This window comes from Papio anubis, chromosome 20, assembly GCF_008728515.1.
Source record: "Papio anubis isolate 15944 chromosome 20, Panubis1.0, whole genome shotgun sequence".
Lineage (NCBI taxonomy): Eukaryota > Metazoa > Chordata > Mammalia > Primates > Cercopithecidae > Papio > Papio anubis.
In genome coordinates this window covers 37557024-37579241 of record NC_044995.1, presented here as the reverse complement: position 1 = coordinate 37579241, position 22218 = coordinate 37557024, and the positions used below count along the sequence as shown (strand labels likewise).

The following is a 22218-nucleotide window of genomic DNA, read 5'->3' as shown; positions in this document are numbered from 1 at the left end:
TAAAACCCTGTCTCTACTAAAAATACAAAAAAATTAACTGGGCGTGGTGGCATGTGCCTGTAATCCCAGCTACTCAGGAGGCTAAGGCACGAGAATTGCTTGAACCCAGGAGGCGGAGGTTGCAGTGAGCCGAGATCGCGCCACTGCACTCCAGCCTGGGTGACACAGCAAGACTCCATCTCACAAAAATAAATAAATAAATAAATAAATAAATAAATAAATAAATAAATAAAAATTCACTTTACTTCTGTGTGGACTTTCTTGGGCTATTAGCTCTTGCAATGTTAGTGCTTCTCAAAATGCCACTTTGTTGGGTGTTCCTTGTCTACTGTGTGTTAGTTTGCTGGGGATGCCATAACAAAGGACCATAGACTGGGTGGCTTCAGCAACAGAATGCATTTTCTCACAGTTCTGGAGGCTGGATGTCCAAGATCAAGGTGTTGGCAGGGTTAGTTTCTTCTGAGGCCTCCTGTCTTGGCTTGTAGATCATCCTCTTCTCCCTGTGTCTTCACCTGGTTCTCCCTCTGTGTCTGGGTCCTAATCTCCTCCTCCTCTTCTTTTTTTTTTTTGAGACAGGGTCTCGCTCTGTCACTCAGGCTGGAATGCAGTGGCGTGATCTCAGCTCACTGCAACTTCCACCTCCCAGGCTTAAGCATCCTCCCGCCTCAGCCTCCCGAGTAGCTGGGATTACAGGTGTGCACCACTGTGCCTGCCTAATTTTTGTATTTTTTGTAGCAACGGGGTTTTACCATGTTGCCCAGACTGGTTTTGAACTCCTGGGCTCAAGCGATCTGCTCACCTTGTCCCCGCAAAGTGCTGGGATTACAGGCATGAGCCACTGTGCTGGGCCTACAATGACCTCTTTAAAGACCCTGTCTCCAAATATAGCAATATTATGAGGTCCTGGGAATTAGAATTTCAACATATGTATTTGGGAGGGGTGGCACAATTTTGCCTATAACATTCACAAACTGTCCGAGTGACCCCCGCCTGACCCTCCTGCCCTGGCCATGTGACAACCAAAAAATACCAATTAGAGGGCTGGTACTACCCCCAGCTAGGCATAACTCAACATAATATTCCCTTTGAACAATCCTTGAATTGCATCCAAGGGTGGGTAGACATTCTCCAAACCAACCAATTTGTTATTATTGTTTTTTGAGACAGAGTCTTGCTCTGTCGCCCAGGTTGGAGTGCAGCGGCGCAATCTCGGCTCACTGCAACGTCTGCTTTCCAGGTTCAAGCGGTTCTCCTGCCTCAGCCTCCTGAATAGCTGGGATTACGGGTGTTTGCCACCACGTCTGGCTAATTTTTGTATTTTTAGTAGAGACAGGGCTTTGCCGTATTGGCCAGGCTGGTCTCGAACTCCTGACGTCAAGTGATCTGCCCACCTCAGCCCCCTAAAGTGCTAGGATTACAGGTGTGAGCCACCATGCCTGGTCTTATTTTATTTTTTGAGACAAGATCTCACTCTGTCAGTGCAGTGTTGTAATCATAGCTCACTGCAGCCTCAAACACCTGGGCTCAAGCGATCCTCCCTCCTCAGACTCCTGTATAACTAGAACTACAGGTGTGCTCCACCACACCCAGATAATTTTATTTTTATTTTTTTTGTATAGACAGGGGTCTTGCTTTGTTGCCTAGACTGGGCTTAAACTCCTGGTCTCGAACGATCCTCCTCCTTCAGCCTCCCAAAGTGCAAGGATTGCGATCAATTTATTGACCAACAAGCACCCTTAATTAATAGCAGAGTCTTTCCTGTTTTGTCTGAGAACAAGTGATTATAGCAAGGAGACTGTGAGGAGAGGAGGTGGTGGGGGAGGTCAGAGCTGACTTCACTTCCTGTTTCTTTGATTTGTTCTTTTATTTCGTTATTATTATTATTATTATTATTATTATTATTTTGAGATGGAGTCTCACTCTGTCACCTAGGCTGGAATACAGCGGCAAGATCTCGGCTCACTGCAACCTCCTCCTCCTGGGTTTAAGCGATTGTCGTGCCTCAGCCTCCTGAGTAGCTGGGATTACAGGCACGCACCACCACATCCGGCTAATTTTTGTATTATTAGTAAGACAGGGTTTTGCCACATTGGCCAGGCTGGTCGTGAACTCCTGACCTCAAGTGATCCGCCCTCCCTGGCCTCTCAAAGTGCTGGGATTACAGGTGTGAGCCACTGCACCCGGCTTCCTTATTTATTTTTAAGAAATGGGTTCTCAAGATGTTGCCCAGGCTGGAGTGCAGTGGCAATTCATAGGCAGGATCCCACTATTGAGTTTTGATCCTCTCTGTCCTCTCTTCTCACCTCCGCCCACCTCTGCACCTGCCCCGACTCATCACTACCAAAGCCAGCTCCTGTACTGTCTGCAGCCTGCTGAGTGGGTGGGTGTCTTGCTGTAAACCCTCCACCCAGGGGACTGTTGTTCCAAGCAACTTTATCTGGGGTCTGGGGAAGTTCCCATATATCAGAAGAGGGAAGTTCAGTGTTTTCTGATATGCGTATTGAGAAATGGGGAAGCGGGGTCTGTGGTCACATCTCTAGGAGGCCCCTGGTGGAGCTGCTCCCAACCTATCTTCCTTCCACATCTCTCATGATTATCTAATTGCAGAGAGGTAAACATGAAAGAAGTCACTTTTTACCACTTTAGGTCCAGGGGAGCAACAGTTGGATAAAAATGATAACCATGGTTTATCAAACATATATTGGGTAGTAGATAAATGCAGTGGCTCTTATTGAATCTCACCATAACCTTGTGAGGTTGGAATATTTACCAACCCCTGCCAATCTTTTTATTTTATTTATTTTGTTTTTTCTTTTTAGACAGAGTCTCACTCTGTCACCCCGGCTGGAGTGCAGTGGTGTGATCTCGGCTCACCGCAACCTCTGGCTCCTGGGTTCAAGCGATTCTTCTGCCTCTGCCTCCCAAGTAGTTGGGATTACAGGTGCACCCTGATGCCCGGTAAATTTTTGTATTTTTAGTAGAGATGGGGTTTTGCCATGTTGGCCAGGCTGATCTTGAACCCCTGACTTCAAGTGATCTGTCTACCTTAGCCTCCCAAAATGCTGGGATTACAGGCATAAGCCACTGTGCCCAGTCCCCATTTTTTTTTTTTAAAGACAGAATCTCACTCTGTCACCCAGGCTGGAGTGCAGTGGTGCAATCATAGCTTGCTGTGGCCTCAACCTCCCGGGCTCAAATGATCCTCCCACCTCAGCCTCCCAAGTAGCTGTGGCTACAGGTGTGTGCCACCACACCTGGCTAACCAACCCCATTTTATACCTGGGCAAACTGAGGCCCCGGGGGTTCTCATGGCTTGTCCATTGTCATTTAGTGGGTAAGTGGCACAACTGGGATTCAGATTCCATCTGTGCCTCCCACTGTTGATCTCTTTCTACAGCTACCTTCTTTTTTTTTTTTTTTTTTTTTGAGCTAGAGTCTTGCTCCGTTGCCCAGGCTGGAGTGAGTGCAGTGGTGCAATGGTACAATCTTGGCTCACTGTAACCTCCATCTCCCTCCCCATCTCCCTCGTTCCTCAGGACAGACGACTCTGAGACGCATGTTCCACATTATCTCCTGAAAGTCCCCACTGGGGTGAAGCTCCACCTGCCCAGAGCCTGCTCAACTAACACATTTTAGGTTAATTAAAAAAAATTTTTTTTAGAGAGACAGCATCTCTGGCCAGGTATAGTAGGTCACGCTTGTAATCCCAGCACTTTGGGAGGCCGAAGCGGGTGGATCACTGGAGGCCAGGAGTTCGAGACCAGCCTGGGCAATATGTCAAAACCCCATTTCTACTAAAAAATACAAAAATTAGCCAGGTGCGGTGATGTGCACCTGTAATCGCAGCTACTCAGGAGACTGAGGCAGGAGATTTGCTTGAACCCAGGAGGCGAAGTTTGCAGTGAGCTGGGATTATGCCAGTGCACTCCAGCCTGGACAACAGAGCGAGATTCTGCTAAAAAAAAAAAAAAAAAAAAATTACAGAGACAGGTTCTCACAGTGTTGCCCGGGCTAGAGTGCAGTGGTGCAATTACAGCTCACTGCAAACTTGAACTCCTGGGCTCAAGCGATCCTCCTGCCTTCGCCTCCTGAGTATCTGGGACTATAGATGTGTGCCATTGCGCCCAGCAATAACACATCTTTTAGCATATCTTATTCTTTCTCTGCCTCACTTCTTCTGCTTCTTTTTTTTTTTTAATGGAGTCTTGCTGTGTTGCCCACTGTAACCTCCGCCTCGAGGGTTCGAGTGATTCTTCTGCCTCAGCCTCCCGAGTAGCTGGGACTACAGGCCTATGCCACCATGCCCTGCTAATTTTTGTATTTTTAGTAGAGACAGTGTGTCACCCTATTGGCCAGGTTGGTCTCGAACTCCTGACCTCGCGATCTTCCCATCTCGGCCTCCCAAAGTTCTAGGATTACAGGTGTGAGCTACCGCGCCCAGCCCTGCCTCATTTCTTCACACCCCTCCTGGTGTTTCCTGGGATCATCTCCAAAATTATCTACCTGCATGCACTAAACTCCTTGTCTCAGAGTCTGCTTTTGGGAGAACACAAACGATGACGCTATGGGATGAGTGTCATCATCAAAGATGAGTTTGCGAAATGATTCTGGTTTGCCTGGAACTGAGGGACTCCTGGATTGTGGGACTTTTGGTACTAAACCTGGGAAAGTCCTGGGAAAACCAGAACGACTTGACTGTCCTTATAGGAGGACGGTGTGGCATGAGGGAAGCCAAGAGAAGGGAACGCTTCAAGAAGAAAAAAAAATGATCAGCGGAGTCAGATGTTGACCCAATGGTCAAGTTTGGTGAGACTGAGAAACAATCAGTGGACTTTGCACTGAGGAAGCATTTGGAACGTTGATTCGTCCTTTGGTGTGTTGGAAGCAGAAGTTAAATTGCAGCGGTTGAACAGTGAGGAGGTTGGAGGAAGTGAAGGCCACACAGTGGAAACAACTTCTTTTTTCTAGAATTTTTTTTTTTTTTTTTTTGAAGATGGAGTTTCGCTTTTGTTGCCCAGTCTGGAGTGCAATGGCGCGATCTCGGCTCACCGCAACCTCCACCTCCCGGGATCAAGTGATTCTCCTGCCTCAGCCTCCCGAGTAGCTGGGATGACAGGCGTGAGCCACCAAGCCTGGCTAATTTTGTATTTTTAGTAGAGAGGGGTTTTCTCCATGTTGGTCAGTCTGGTCTTGAACTTCTGACCTCAGGTGATCCACCCGGCTTGGCCTCCCAAAGTGCTGGGATTATAGGCGTGAGCCACCACACTCGGCCTTTTTTTCTAGAATTTTGGCTGTGAAGAGGAGGAGAGATAGAGTGGCTATTGTAGCAGGAAAGCAGATTAAGGGAGACTTTTTGGATAGAAGGGGCCTGAACATGTGTCCTCTCTTTTCTTTCCTTCGTTCCTTCTTTCCTTCTCCCCTCCCCTCCCCTCCCCTCCCCTTCCCTTCCCTTTCTTAGAGTCTTTCCCTCTGTTGCCCAGGCTGGAGTGCAGTGGTGCGATCTTGAATCACTGCAACCTCTGCTTCCCAGGTTCAAGTGATTCTCCTGCCTCAGCCTCCCAAGTAGCTGGGATTACAGGCACTCACCACCATGCCTGGCTAATATTTGCAGTTTTAGTAGAGACGGGGTTTCACCACGTTGGCTAGGCTGGTCTCGAACTTCTGACCTCAGGTGATCCACTTGCCTTGGCCTCCCAAAATGTTAGGATTACAGGCGTGAGCCACCGTGCCTGGCCGTGTCCTCTCTTTTCTTTCAAAATCCCTATTATTCTCATATTAAACACCCCAGTCTTCCTTTTATTCTTCCAAGATTTTAATCTTTTGGCCTTTTTTCCCCAGTGCTTTGAGCTGTTTCTCCCATGTGGTCTTCAAAGACTCAAATTTGACTTTTGAGAGTGATGACTTAAAAAAAATATATCACCCAGCATCAACAGCAGACAGGTGCTAAAGAAAAATAAAAATCATCCAGCAAAATTTCTTCTTAAATGTATTCCTTTTTTATTAAGTTCCATAGAACTAGAACTTTTGGGCATGCACTTAATCTTCTTACATTCTTTAATTATTTTTTCACTTTTTGCAAAATAAACTTTTATTTGGAGGGACAGCATAATTTAGAGTCCAGGCTCTTCTACACTTTAAATATTTATTCATTTATTTGTTTTATATAGACAAAAAATGTATATATTTATCATGTACAACAGGATGTTCTGAAATACGTCTACATTGTGGAATGACTAAGTCAAGCTAATCAATATATGATTACCTCATATAACTATATATATATATATTTTTTGGTGGTGAGAACACTTAAAATCTCTCATCAGGTGCGATGGCTTATGTCTGTAATCCCAGCACCTTGGGAGGCCCTGGCGGGTGGATCACTGCTTGAGGTCAGGAGTTTGAGATCAGCTTGTCCAACATGGTGAAACCCCGTCTCCACTAAAAATACAAAAATTAGCTGGGCATGGGGGCATGTGTCTGTAGTCCCAGCTATCAGGAGGCTAAGGCCGGAGAATCACTGGAACCCAGGAGGCGGAGGTTGCAGTGAGCCTAGATCTCATCACTGCACTCCAGCCTGGGCGACAGAGTGAGACTCAGTCTCAAAAAAAAAGAAGTTAGCCTGGGTCGGGCACGGTGGCTCACGCCTGTAATCCCAGCACTTTGGGAGGCCAAGTCAGGTGGATCACCTGAGATTGGGAGTTCGAGACGAGCCTGACCAACGTGGAGAAACCCTGTCTCTACTAAAAATACAAAATTAGCTGGGCGTGGTGGTGCATGCCTGTAATGCCAGCTACTTGGGAGGCTGAGGCAGGAGAATCGCTTGAACCCAGGAGGCGGAGGTTGCACTTGCACCATTGCACTCCATCCTGGGCAACAAGAGCGAAACTCTTATCTCAAAAAAAAAAAAAAGTAAGTTAGCCTGTTTCTAGCAAGGAAATAAAGCCAGTAGGAAGCTAATGGTTTGAGGGAATGAGTGAGTTTAAAGAGCAAGTTTAGGCCAGGTGCGGTGGCTCATACCTGTAATCCCAGCACTTTGGGAGGCCAAGGTGGGAGGATCATGAGGTCAGGAGATCGAGACCATTCTGGCTAACACAGTGAAACCCTGTCTCTACCAAATATACAAAAAATTAGCCGGGCATGGTGGTGGGTTCCTGTAGTCCCAGCTACTTGGGAGGCTGAGACAGGAGAATGCTGTGAACCCAGGAGGCACAGCTTGCAGTGAGCCGAGATCGTGCCACTGCACTCCAGCCTGGGCGACAAAGCAAGACTCCATCTCAAAAAAAAAAAAAAAGAAAAAAGAAGAGCAAGTTTATGGCTGGTTGCAGTGGCTTATGCCTGTAATCCCAGCAGTTTGGGAAGCTGAGGCGGGAGAATCATTTGAGCTCTGGAATTTGAGGCTGCAGTGAGCTATGATCATACCACTACACTCCAGTTGGGTGACAGAGTGAAACCCTGTCTTAAAAAAAAAGGGGGCAAATTTAGGATGAGTGGGACTAAGAACTTGAGGTAAAGGACCTCTTCATTTACAAAAAGTCAAGGAAATATTTGCAGTGGTCACATTTTGGGTTTCCAGGGATAAGCATTGACAGAATACAGCATAGTGAAGAGAAATGCAATTTACCACACATTTTTTGAGAGCCTATTATGCAGAACAAACACTTTGGGAAGTAAAGGTTGATTACTTCCTCTCCAAGGATGATATGTCTAATGAAGTCCCTTGTCCTTAGCTTCATTCTTCATAATGCCAAAAAGATCCATGGGTATGATTTTCCATATGGAGTTGAATGTTCTAGTTCTATTATTTTCTCTTCACTTGTCCTGGAAAAACATCCCCCTATAAAAGAGGTTTAGATTAAAGGTGGATGTAAGGGTAAAATAAAGCGAACAAACAAAAATCAACAACATGGAGAAAGAGCAGGAGTGATTTAAACCCAGCTTGAACCAGCAGGCAAGGATGGCATGATCTCCTAGCATTTAAAAATCCTAGGGCAGATGTGGTCTTCTTTGGCTTAGAGTGGGAAGACTTATCAAAAATTCAGCAGGAAGAATTATTCTTTTTGATAAATTTTCAGACATAATATTCCACTCTGGAATTTCAGTCCCCTGGATGTTTTTTGTCTATGAAGAAAGGTTAGAGTCTTGTTGGCTTTGTTCCTCTTTGAATGCCTGTTATCTAACATAGTGCCTGACACACTGTAGAAGTCAACAAATATTCTCTTTGCACCCCACAACTAACAGCTTGGTTTAGCAGCCCCAAGCTCCACAGAGGAACCAACATCTCCTGAAGAAGCCTATGAGGTTAGCGGTTCCTAGCCTAGTTATAAGAGCTGTGTGCAAGAAGTTCAAAGTTATATCTTCCTTCCTGGTATTTATGGTTCATTCACAGATGTAATTTACAAGTCAAGCATGATTTTTCCCATAGGGAACATTGCCCAGCAACCTAACTGATCTTCCAACTTTATCAAGTTTCTTGGGAGCAGAGTTAGAAAGTTAACCCAAGGTCAAATTTGTCCATAGAAGAAGAGTTTCATTAGCTTTTTACTCAAACTTTGTGCCTAAAAAATAGAAGCACAGAGATTTTTCTATAGAGATGGGGTCTTACTTTGTTGCCTAGGCAGGTCTCAAGCTCCTGACCTCAAGCAATCCTCCTACCTTGTTCTTTCAGAAGTGCTGGGATTACAGGCATGAGCCACCATGTCTGGCCAAAGCTAATATATTCCTTAAATAGAGATTCGTATATATATGCGTATATATATATATATGTATATATATTATTTTCCTTTTTTTTTTAAATTTTTTTTATTTTTTTATTTTTTTATTTTTTATTTATTTATTTATTTTTTTTGAGACGGAGTCTCGCTCTGCCGCCCAGGCTGGAGTGCAGTGGCCGGATCTCAGCTCACTGCAAGCTCCGCCTCCCGGGTTCACGCCATTCTTCTGCCTCAGCCTCCCGAGTAGTTGGGACTACAGCCACCCGCCACCGCGCCCGGCTAGTTTTTTGTATTTTTTAGTAGAGACGGGGTTTCACCGTGTCAGCCAGGATGGTCTCGATCTCCTGACCTCGTGATCCGCCTGTCTCGGCCTCCCAAAGTGCTGGGATTACAGGCTTGAGCCACCGCGCCCGGCCATCTTTTTTTTTTTTTAGACAGGGTTTTGCTCTGTCGCCCAGGCTGGAGTGCAGTGGCATGATCTTGGCTCATTGCAACCTCTGCCTCCTGGGCTCAAGCAATCCTCCTGCCTCAGCCTCCTAAATAGCTGAAATTACAGGCATGCACCACCACACCTGGTTAATTCTTTGATGCTTCTGTAGAGACAGGGTCTCACTCTATTACCCAGGTTATATTTGATATTTTCCCCATCCAAAGATACACTCATATTATTCAATTTCCACAATGTTAAGTGATAATAATAAAAACGATTTTCCTTATTCCATTATGGAGAACCAGTATCTAGAATGCTGGCAGCTTTGGGAATTATTTTGGATTATCTGGGAAATCTTTCATAGGTCACAGTCAACAGTCAGCACTTCTACTCTTGTTGAGAATAATTAAGGACAGAGTTTCACTCTTGTTGCCCAGGCTGGAGTGCAATGGTGCGATCTTGGCTCATCATAACCTCTGCCTCCCAGGTTCAAGTGATTCTCTTGCCTCAGTCTCCTGAGTAGCTGGGATTACAGATGCCTGCCACCACGCCCAGTGGCTCACACCTGTAATCTCAGCACTTGAGAGGCCAAGGTGGGCAGATCACTTGAGGTCAGGAGTTCGAGACCAGCCTGGCCAACATGGTGAAACACCATCTGTACTAAAAATACAAAAAAATTAGCTGGGTGTGGTGGTGGGCACCTGTAATCCCAGCTACTGGGGAGGCTGAGGCAGGAGAATCACTTGAACCCAGGAGGCGGAGGTTGCAGTGAGCTGAGATTATACCACTGCACTCCAGCCTGGGCAACAGAATGAGACTCTGTCTTAAAAAAAAAAAAAAAAAAAAAGAAAAGAAGAGACAGGGGTCTCACTATGTTGCCCAGGCTGGGCTCAAACTCCTGGACTCAAGTGATCCTCCTGCCTTGGCCTCCCAAAGTGTTGGGATTATAGGTGTGAGCCACCACGCCCAGCTTCTTTTTAAACATCTATTCTGCCATTTATTCAAAAAGCCAAATATGGAACGAAATGTCACATAGTGCAGGAAGCTCATTCTGTGGTACACTGAGCCTGAGTTAGTGCAATGGAAGAACAGAATACCAGCAACCAGATTCCAGAAATGTCGTCTTTCTAACAGGGCCATTTCCTCCCCCAGGAAGGTCCCACGATTCCCTGCACTCATCCTCTATAATTATGCAGAGCAACTGGGGCAGAATCCGTATCCTGGAGCCTCTTCCATGGCGTACCCTCACTCTGTGGGGCTCACATCCACATCTTTATGTACAGGGGGCATTTGGAGTGAAGAAGATCACTCTGCTATGCCTATGCTTGTAAATTTCCCCCAGTGGGAGTCTGTGTTAGATTGCATTGGTTCTGGATATGTTTTACTCATACATCTTTGCACAACAAGAATACATATGAAAACCAGCCTAAGTGCTGTTAGTGAGTAGAGAGGAGTCATTGAGGAAAAATATAACAAGAATGAGGAACTCAAACCAGGTTATCAGGAAAAGGACTCTTCCTCATACCCTCCAGGAAAGCGAGTCTGTACTCAGACTAGCTCCTCAAAGCTACCCTATGTTTCCCAGGCTGGTGTCAAACTCCTGGGCTCAAGAGATCCTCCCATCTCAGCCTCTCAAGTAGCTAGGACTACAGCACCACAACACCTGGCTTCTTTTTTTTTTTTTTTTTTTGAGATGGAGTTTTGCTCTTGTTGCCCAGGCAGGAGTGCAATGGTGCGATCTTGGCTCACCGCAACCTCTGCCTTCCGGATTCAAGCGATTCTCCTGCTTCAGCCTCCCAAGTAGCTAGGATTACAGGCATGTGCCACCATGCCCAGCTAATTTTGTATTTTTGGTAGAGATGGGGTTTCTCCATGTTAGTCAGGCTGGTCTCGAACTCCCAACCTCAGGTGATCTGCCCACCTCGGCTTCCCAAAGTGTTGGGATTATGGGCGTGAGCCACCGCGCCCGGCCCTGGTTTCCTTTTTATTATTGTTATTTTACATTGTGGAAATTTATTTATTTATTTTTTTTCTGAGGCGGAGTCTCACTCTGTCTCCCAGTCTGGAGTGCAGTGGCGTGATCTTGGCTCACTGTAAGCTCCGCCTCCCAGGTTCACGCCATTCTCCTGCCTCAGCCTCCCAAGTAGCTGGGACTACAGGCGCCCGCCACCATGCCCAGCTATTTTTTTGTATTTTTAGTAGAGACGGGGTTTCACTGTGTTAGCTAGGATAGTCTCAATCTCTTGACCTCGTGATCCACCTGCCTCAGCCTCCCAAAGTGCTGGGATTACAGGCGTGAGCCACCATGTCAGGCCTACATTGTGGAAATTGAATAACATGAGCATATCTTTGAAAAGGGAAAATATAGGCCGGGTGCAGTGGCTCATACCTGTAATTCCAGCACTTTGGGAGGCTGAGGTGGTAGGACTGCTTGAGCTGGGAGGTCAAGACTAACCTGGGCAACATAGGGAGACCCCATCTCTCTCTCTATAAAAAAAAAATTAGCAGGGCATGGTGGTGCACAGCTGTGGTCCCAGCTACTCGGGAAGCTGAGATGGGAGGATTGCTTGAGCCCAGGAGGTCGAAACTGCAGTGAGCTATGATTGTGCCACTGCACTCCAGCCTGGGTGACAGAGCAAGACCCTGTCTCTTAAAAAAAAAAAAAAAAAAAGAAAAAGAAATTTAAAAACTAGAGGAAGTTCAGCAAACTGATGTAGGAACAGAACACCAAACACCACGTGCTCTCACTTATAAGTAGGAGCTGAACAATGAGAACAAATGGACACAGGGAGGGGAACAACACTCACTGGGGCCTGTGGGGAGAGGTTGGAGGGGGAGAGCATTAGGGAAAAGAGCTAATACACGCTGTTTTTTTTTTTTTCTTTTTTTGGACACAGTCTCGCTCTGTCACCCAGGCTGGAGTGCAATGGTGTAATCTTGGCTCACTGCAACCTCCGCCTCTCAGGTTCAAGTGATACTCCTGTCTCAACCTCCCCAGGAGCTGGGACTACAGGTGCATACCACCATGCTGGGCTAATTTTTGTATTTTTAGTAGAGATGGGGTTTCACTATGTTGGTCAGGCTGGTCTTGAACTCCTGACCTCAGGTGATCCACCCACCTCAGCCTCCCAAAATGCTGGGATGACAGGCGTGAGCCACCACGCCCAGCCAATGCTGGGCTTAATACCTAGGTCATGGGTTGATAGGTGCAGCAAACCACCATGGCACACGTTTACCTGTGTAACAAACCTGCACATCCTGTACGTGTAACCTCGGAACTTAAAACAAACAAACAAACAAACAAACAAACAAAAACCTCCAAACTAGAGGAAGTTTGCAGTGTCAAGAGAGGAGTATATAAAACATTAGAACAATTCACATGTTCACTTACCTCACTGGGTTTTGAGTCAGGACCCACCTTGCTGGAAAGTGTGTATGTCTCAGACTCAGATTTTGATTTTACAATCTCTCTAAACCACTTTTGATATTGTTTCTGGACCTGGAACATCAAAGGAAATACCTGGATGGGTTTTGCTAACATTGGTGAAGAGCAGAAAGGTCAGTGAGTCAGGAAGAGGATAGAGATGTATTATTATTTGTTTATTTTCATAAAACATGGTCTATTCGTACAATGGAATATTATTCAATTTTATAAAGGAAAGAGATTCTGACACATATTCTACCACATGGATGAACCTTGAGGACATCAGCCTAAGTAAAATAAGCTGATTCGAAAGGCGAATACTGTATGGTTCTACTTATATGAGGTACCTAAAGTAGTCAAATCCACGTAGACATAAAGTAGAATAGCGGTTTCCAGGGCCTGGGGGGAAGGAGAGTGGGGAGTTAGTGTTTAATGGGGATGGAGTTTCAGTGTGGGAAGATGAATAAAGTTCCGGAGATGGATGTTGGTGATGGTTGCACAACATTGCGAATGTGATGCTATCTTATGCTTCAAAATGGTTTAAAAGGTAAATTTTATATTATATATGTTTTACCACAATACAAGTTTCCCATTACAGGGTATATAATTGTTGTAGAAAATTTATGGCCGGGTGTGGTGGCTCACACCTGTAATCCCAGCACTTTGGAAGGCCGACGCGGGCGGATCACCTGAGGTCAGGAGTTCAAGACCAGCCTGACCAATATAGCGAAACCCCATCTCCACTAAAAATACAAAAATTAGCCAGACATGGCGCATGACTGTAACCCCAGCTATTCCAGAGGCTGAGGCAGGAGAATTGCTTGAACCTGGGAGGCGGAGGTTGCAGTGAGCTGAGATCGCAGCACTGTACTCCAGCCTAGGAGACAGAGCGACACTTCGTCTTAAAAAAAAAGGAAAAAGAAAAGAAAAAAATAGAAAATTTATAAGATATGCATATGCAAAAGAAAGAAACTAGAAGTTACATATAATTCCTCAATCTAGTGAAAATCACCAATAATATTTTGGTAGTACCCTTCAATGTGTCTTGGTTTTGGGCACCTCAGAAGCAGACCCTGGGAACCAAGTGGAGATGAGTTCTGCCTCCCACTTCAGCCTCCTGAAGTGCTGGGATTATAGGCATGAGTCACTGTGCCTGGCCCCAGTTTCTCTTTAACAAGGCAGTTAACCTGCAGTACAGTGAAGTTCAAGACCTCATCGTGCCCACTGCTGTTCCATGGTTTGAGATGTGAGTTGCAAAAACTGCCATAGCAGACTGGGATGGATCTATGAGTTTGCCCCTGAAGACAGCCAGTGTTACAAGGAAGGCTGTGTGATTCTGGAATGTGACCTAGTTCGGGACAGGGAGGGCTCTGAGGGGCATGTATCATCTGATATGTCTTGAAGAAAAAGAGATAAATCAGCCTAGCATGGTGGCTTACACCTGTAATCCCGGCACCATATACTTGGTATTGACTGGAAGCTTTTCCTTTTTCTCTTTTTTTTTGAGATGGAGTCTTGCTCTGTTGCCCAGGCTGGAGTGCAGTGGTGCGATCTTGGCTCACTGCAGCCTCTGCCTCCTGGGTTCAAGCGAGTATCCTGCCTAGCCTCCTGAGTAGCTGGGATTACAGGCGCCTCCATCATGCCTGGGTAATTTTTTTGTAGTTTTTAGTAGAGATGGGGGTTTCACCATGTTCGTCAGGCTGGTCTGGAACTCCTGACCTCAAGTGATCTGCCCATGTCAGCCTCCCAAAGTGCTGGCGTGAGCCACTGCACCCTGCCGATTGGAAACTTTTTCTGAAATAAGGCAGAACTGCTTGGGTGTCTTTTTCCATGTAACTTAAGAAAAAAAAAAAGAATTCATGTGAAGTGGTGTGTTAGCTGCATTGTTGATCTCCATGATTCACTCCTTCGTAGTTGTATTACACTCTGCCTTAGTCTCTTGGTGGGTTGAGTGTTCTTTTCCCATTGACTTTGGGCTTGACCGTGTGACTAGCTTTGGCTAATGGGATATTAGTGGAGGCAATGCAAGAAGAATAACAGGCTTGAGTGACCTTGCCCAGTAGGGTCTGCCTCTTTGTGATTTCACCATTGTTAGGAGAAGAATATTCGCTGGGGAGTTACTCCCACTTCTGCCTAAGCCTCAGGATGAGTCACAAGGAGCAGGCCTAAACCTGATCTGCATCCTGGAGCAAAGGCAAGCTGAGCTCAGCTAAGATCATGTGAACCCCAACAGACCCACAGACCCATGAATAAGAAAAGCAAATATTTGTGTTTAAACCAATGGGATTTTTGAGGTTGCTTGTTACACAGCATTAGCTGACTATTACAAGTGGGAAAACTGAGAAAAAGGCATTTTTTTTGACATAGCAATTATTTATATTCTGAAATGTGTTAATAAATGATGTATCTTAACAACTAGTGGCATTTTTAAAGTAGAGAAAATAGAGAGTGTTTATAGGTGGATTATAATCTCATATGGAACATTTAGAGAATGTTGACTTAAATCCCCATTAAACTCCATTTCCAAAATTTTCTTAAGTTTAAAGTATCAAAGAAAGGGGTCAGTGTTTACCTGTTGGCTGAGAAGGCAGTAGACCAAGAAGATAAAGAAGCCCTGGAGGCTATTGATGATGGTGAAGAGGTAGGCCATGACCTGGGCAGCTGGACCCACCTGTAGGAAGCCCAGACACCATGTGCAACCCAGGATAAAGAGCTGAGCTGTTGCTTTGAAAGCCAGCATCCTGGGAGGAGGAAGTCAGAGATTAGGATGTTGAAAAACTAATAAAGAGCATGAACACCCCTCTAGTTAGCTGTTAATAGTGAGAACTCTGGAGTTAGACTACCTGGGTTTAAATGGAAGCCAGCACTGGCTACCTGTGTGATCTTGGGAAAGCTGCTTTACCTTCTTGCAACTCAGTTCCCTCATCTTATTTTTATTTTATTTTATTTTATTTTATTTATTTTTATTTATTTATTTTTTTTGAGACGGAGTCTCGCTCTGTCGCCCAGGCTGGAGTGCAGTGGCCGGATCTCAGCTCACTGCAAGCTCCACCTCCCGGGTTCACGCCATTCTCCTGCCTCAGCCTCCCGAGTAGCTGGGACTACAGGCGCCCGCCACCTCACCCGGCTAGTTTTTTGTATTTCTTAATAGAGACGGGGTTTCACCCTGTTAGCCAGGATGGTCTCGATCTCCTGACCTCGTGATCCACCCGTTTCGGCCTCCCAAAGTGCTGGGATTACAGGCTTGAGCCACCGCGCCCGGCCATTTTATTTTATTTTTGAGATGAAGTCTTGCTCTGTTGCACAGGCTGGAGCACAATGACATGATCTCGACTCACTGCAACCTCTGTCTCCAGGGTTCAAGCGATTCTCCTGCCTCAGCCTCCCCAGTAGCTGGGACTACAGGCATGCACCATCATGCCCTGCTAATTTTTGTATCTTTAGTGGACACGGGGTTTCACCATGTTGACCAGGCTGGTCTCGAATTCCTGACCTCAAGAGATCCACCCATCTCGGCCTCTCAAAGTATTGAGATTGCAGGTGTGAACAACCGTGCCCAGCCTCAGTTCCCTTATCTTAATAATTGTCCTATTTCATGGGGTTGCCATAAAGATTACATGAGACTTTAACATGGGAAAGTATTTAGGACAATGTATGAGACAAAATTAGTACCACAAATACATAAGGCATTTAAAAACCTGGATGCTTTTTCTCTCTCTCACTCTCATCATTTATAGACAGGGGTCATATAATTTTTTTTTTTTTTGAGATGGAGTCTCGCTCCATTGCCCAGGCTGGAGTGTAGTGGTGTGATCTCAACTCACTGCAACCTCCGCCTCCTGGGTTCAAGCGATTCTCCAGCCTTAGCCTCCCGAGTAGCTGGGATTACAGGTGTGCCGCCACGCCCAGCTAATTTTTGTATTTTTAGTAGAGACAGGGTTTCACCATGTTGGCCAGGCTGGTCTCGAACGACTGACCTCAAATGATCCACCCACCTTGGCCTCCCAAAGTGCCGCCCGGCCGGGGTCATATAATTTGTTATTCAAACAGGAGGGCTTTTGTGATCAAAAGGAGGTGTAATGTTCCTAACAGAAAGAAATAATAAATGTTTGAGGTGATGAATACCTTAAATACCCTGATTTGATCATTGCACATTTTATGCATGAATCAAAATATCACAAATACTTCGTAAATGTATATAAATATTATGTATCAATAAGGATAAAAATAATAATAATAAATAAAAGGGGTACTATTAATAATTACATTGTGTCAACAGACGTAAACTGAGACTGTTCCAGGTAAGCTGAGATATGAGGCCATCCTACTTATAGTCTTTACAGCATATATACACATAATATATATAATATATATTTTATATATGCTATCATAATATATAATCACTATATATTGTATATATAAAATATGTATATTTATATATGTATATATAAAATATAATATATTATGTTATATATGCATAGAATATATTATATATGTATGCATATATACACATATATATTATATGTATATGTACATTATATGTATCCCTAATTATTAAGGAGATTACATAAATGAGTAAAGCTAATTGAGGAACAGTTTGTATAGTGTGATCCTATTGTGTGTGTGTCGGTCTGTTCTACTTAAAGTGCACAGAGAAAGCTCTGGGAAAATGTCATAGATATTTTATCTCACATATCATACAGGCTCTTAATTCTGGCTTCCTGGGAAGTGGAAGTAGCAGGAAAAGAGACAATCACTTTCACTTTTTACTGTATATATTTCAAAAGACTATGAAAAAATTTAACAAACTTGTCTTATTTTATTTTATTTTTTTTTTGAGACGAAGTCTTGCTCTGTCGCCCAGGCTGGAATGCACAGGCGCAATCTCGGCTCACTGCAAGCTCCGCCTCCCGGGTTCACGCCATTCGCTTGCCTCAGCCTCCTGAGTAGCTGGGACCACAGGCGCCCGCCACCGCGCCCGGCTAATTTTTTGTATTTTCAGTATAGACAGGGTTTCACCATGTTAGCCAGGATGGTCTCCGTCTCCTGACCTCATGTGTGATCTGCCCACCTCAGCCTCCCAAAGTGCTGGGATTATAGGCGTGAGCCACCGCGCCGGGCCAAACTTGTCTTATTTTTATGATTAAAATGAAAACAACAACAAATTACAAGCTCAAATTAAAATGGATACTGCAACATAAAAATACTCATACCTTAAGATATTTTGAAATATTATACAAAATGTATTTTAATCTAGATTCTTATTGAACCTATTACACACAATTGGAGATAAACATTTAAATTGGTATGTGTACAGAGAGTTTAATTTGTAATTTAAGCATGTGATTTAATACAGCTAGATTGATCTCTATTGGCTGGGGTGGATATAGCTTTGTGACATTACCAGATTAATTTTTAGGGTTTCTATATGATTTAAGCTTTTTAATAACTGTTGGATTAGCAAATCTGAGTTGGTTGCTTTTGATAAAAACATACTCCTGTGTGCATTTTGTGTAGTGTGGCGGTAACAAATGTTTTTCTCCCTTTTCATCTTCCTTTTAGTGTTAGATCTCTTCCCCTTTGAGTTTTAAAACAAGGCACACGGTCACTTGGTTAGAGACTACATTTCCCACCTCCCTTGCAGCTGGGTGTTATCATGTGACCAAGATCAGCCAATGAGATGTGAGCAAATGTGGCAAGTGCAACCCCTATATGACCTCCTTCCCATGGATGGGATATTGACAAGGGCAACATCCTTCTAGAGGATGGTGGAGCAACAAAGTAGAAAGAACCTGAGACCCTGAAACACTGTGTGGAGCAGAGCTTCTTTATTAGCCCTGAACTGCTCACTTCTGGGTTGTAACATGAGAGTGAAATAAAGTTCCATTTTATTCTTTTTTTTTTGGACATCTTTTTCTCATAGCAGCTTGGCTTGTATTCTAGCTAATACAGGTTCTCGTTAATTGTGATGGTGGAAGATTACAGTGGTCTTGCTAGTCCTGGGAGCATGGCTGTTGAGTGTACGCGTGTGTGGATATGTAGGAGGGATTGGCAGAAGGAAAGGGAGTAGGAAGTACCATTTGTCACATCCTACCTTGTGTTCTGGATGGTTGACACTTCACTATTGAGGGAGGAAAGTTTTCTTTTCAAAATCCAAAAGACCAAGATAAAAAATACTAAATTCACCTGCAGGACCAATACAAACAAGGCAGAATGCAAGTTAAAATAATGTATGGTTTCCACTTTAAATTGCACACAGGAGTCCAGCCTCCCTGTACATGGGATTGAACTGGTAGCAGGTGGAAAATCGATCCACCCAACAGTGGAAATGCAAGCCCTTTGTACCATCTTGTAGCCAGCACTTCTCTTGGTTCTTGTTAGTTTGGGAAAATCAAAGGCACATACTCACAGAGAAAATGGCACAGACCGGGCCAAGGAAACCCCAGATGAATCCCTGGTCCAGGTGGAGCCAGCATCTAGGAACAATGGGAAAAGAGATATAGAGATCAGAGAAAGTGCATGAGATCAACATAAAGTGACTCTTTTCCTACCAGAGAATTGTTTCCAGTTTCTCTTGAAAGTCAGCTGATGACAATCAGCAATTTTTTTTTTTTTTTTGAGACAGGGTCTTGCTCTGTTGCCCAGGTTGGAGTGCAGTGGTGTGATCTCTGCTCACTGCAATCTCTGCCTCCTGGATTCAAGTGATTCTCCAGCCTCAGTCTCCTGACTAGCTGGGATTACAGATGTGCACCACCACACTGGCTAATTTTTGCATTTTTAGTGGAGATGTGGTTTGGCCATGTTGGCCAGGCTGGTCTTGAACTCCAGATCTCACGTGATTTGCTCCCCTTGGCCTCCCAAAGTGCTGGGATTACAGGCGTGAGCCACCACCCCTAGCCAACAATCAGCTTTGATTACACATTTTGATTGCAGCTTTGATCCACACGTCACATGTGACAGCCACTTTCACTTTTTACTTTATATATTTCAAAAACTATGAAAAAAAATTTAACAAACTTGTCTTATTTTTATGATTAAAATGAAAACAACAACAAATTATGTGCTCGAATTAAAATTGATGCTGCCACATAAAAAGTACTCATAGCTCAAGGTATTTTGAAGTAGAATTATACAAAATATATTTTCATTTAGATCCTTATTGAACCTATTACACACAATTGGAGATATACATTTAAATTGGTATGTGTACAGAGTTTAATTTGGAATTTAAATATGTGAGTTAATATAGCTAGATTGATCTCTATTGGCTGGGGTGGACGCAGCTTTGTGACGTTACCAGATTCTTAGGGTTTTTATAGAATTTAAGCTTTTTAGTAACTGTGGTGTGATTCTAGGATAATAAGCTAGGAGGAACATCGTCCTGTTAAGCATTTTAGGCCGGGCGCGGTGGCTCAAGCCTGTAATCCCAGCACTTTGGGAGGCCGAGACGGGCGGATCACGAGGTCAGCAGATCGAGACCATCCTGGCTAATCCAGTGAAACCCCGTCTCTACTAAAAAATACAAAAAACTAGCCGGGCGAGGTGGCGGGGGCCTGTAGTCCCAGCTACTCGGGAAGTGAGGCAGGAGAATGGCGTAAACCTGGGAGGCGGAGCTTGCAGTGAGCTGAGATCCGGCCACTGCACTCCAGCCTGGGCGACAGAGCGAGGGTCCGTCACAAAAAAAAAAAAAAAAAAAAAAAAAAAAAAGCATTTTAGGAGCACAGTCCTGTTAAATTTTCACACCAGCACTGTGAGGTTGGAACAATGGGGACAACTATTATTCTCATCTCGCTAATGAGGGGACTGAGACCTGAGAGCTCAAATCAGAGGAAGAATGAAGTTGGGACTGGCCAGGCGCTGTGGTTCACACCTGTAATCCCTGCACTTCGAGAGGCGGAGGCGGACGGATCACGAGGTCAGCAGATCGAGACCATCCTGGCTAACACAGTGAAACCCCGTCTCTACTAAAAAAAAAAGACAAAAAATTAGCCGGGCATCGTGGCGGGCGCCTATAGTCCCAGCTGCTCCGGAGGCTGAGGCAGGAGAATGGCGTGAACCCGGGAGGCGGAACTTGCAGTGAGCCGAGATCGCGCCACTGCCCTCCAGCCTGGGTGACAGAGCGAGGGTCCGTCACAAAAAAAAAAAAAAAAAAAAAAAAAAGGTTGGGACCTAACTCTTGTGATCCAAAAGACTGGAATAGACACTTCTATATCCACTAAGATAGACCCTAAGGTTAAGGAAACCAAGTTATCTGTGGGTCCAGGGTTCAGGCCCTGGCTGGTGAAGCAACTCTCTAAATTCCTCTGGCTACAAGAAAATGCACACTTGCTAAACTCCAGAACAATAGGCGCCATCAGTCCCCTCCTACCTCTTTTTTTTTGGACCTATTCTTTTTTTTTTTTTTTTTTTTTTAATACTTTAAGTTCTAAGGTACATGTGCACAACGTGCAGGTTTGTTACATATGTAGCCATGTGCCATGTTGGTGTACTGCACCCATTAACTTGTCGTTTACATTAGGTATATCTCCTAATGCTATCCTGAATTGAACAATGAGAACACTTGGACACAGGAAGGGGAAAGTCCCCTCCTACCTCTGATATACGATCCAGACCACATAACTGACTGGAAAGGGAACCAGTCAAAGCAGTTATGGATCTTAAGCCAGTTTCAGTTAGTTTATAGAGGATGTGCACAAACTGTCTTTGTGTCCTGTGGTTCAACTTTTGGTGTAGAGCCACATTCCTCCTCATTATTTATTTTATTTTATTTATATAGTTTTTAGAGTTGGATCTTGCTCTGTCACTCAGGCAGTGGTGCAGTTGCTCTGTCACAGCTTACTGCATCCTTGAACTCCTGTGCGCAAGGGATCCTCCTGCCCCAGCCTGGGACTATAGGCATGCATCACCATGTCCAGCTAATTAAAACAATTTTTTTTTTTTTTTTGGTAGAGATGGGGTTTTGCTATGTTGCCCAGGCTGGTCTTGAACTCCTGGGCTCAAGCAATCCTTCCTCCTTGACTTCCCAAAGTGCTGGGGTTGCAGGTGTGAACCACCATGCCTGGTCTTCCAACCGTTTTTTTTTTTTTTGAGATGGAGTTTAGCTCTTGTTGCCCAGGCTGGAGTGCAATGGCATGATCTCAGCTCACTGCAACCTCCACTTCCCAGGTTCAAGTGATTCTCCTCCCTCAGCCTCCCAAGTAGCTGAGATTGCAGGCACACACCACCATGCCTGGCTAATTTTTTGTCTTTTCAGTAGATACAAGGTTTCACTGTGTTGGCCACACTGGTCTCCAACTCCTGACCTCAGGTCATCCACCTGCCTCAGCCTCCCAAAGTGCTGGGATTGCAGGCTTGAGCCACCGCGCCCGGCTTTTCCATCTTATTTTAATGCTAAAGGCCGGGCGCGGTGGCTCAAGCCTGTAATCCCAGCACTTTGGGAGGCCGAGACGGGCGGATCACGAGGTCAGGAGTTCGAGACCATCCTGGTTAATATGGTGAAACCCCGTCTCTACTAAAAAGTACAAAAAAAAAAAACTAGCTGAGCGAGGTGGCGGGCGCCTGTAGTCCCAGCTACTTGGGAGGCTGAGGCAGGAGAATGGCGTGAACCCGGGAGGCAGAGCTTGTAGTGAGCTGAGATCTGGCCACTGCACTCC

At 44.9% G+C, this 22218-nt stretch overlaps 1 protein-coding gene across 1 annotated transcript in view; it reads right to left on the bottom strand.

Moving 5' to 3' along the window:
• Nucleotides 1-7601: 7601 nt before the first annotated feature.
• The window catches only part of LOC100997207 (adhesion G protein-coupled receptor E3), a 55799-nt gene continuing 41182 nt past the window's right edge, over nt 7602-22218 (bottom strand). The window contains 5 exon segments of the mRNA XM_031659053.1: nt 7602-7834; nt 12533-12640; nt 15138-15306; nt 18660-18751; nt 18975-19041. Coding sequence (XP_031514913.1) covers nt 7799-7834; nt 12533-12640; nt 15138-15306; nt 18660-18751; nt 18975-19041 — 472 coding nt within the window. The 3' untranslated portion in view covers nt 7602-7798.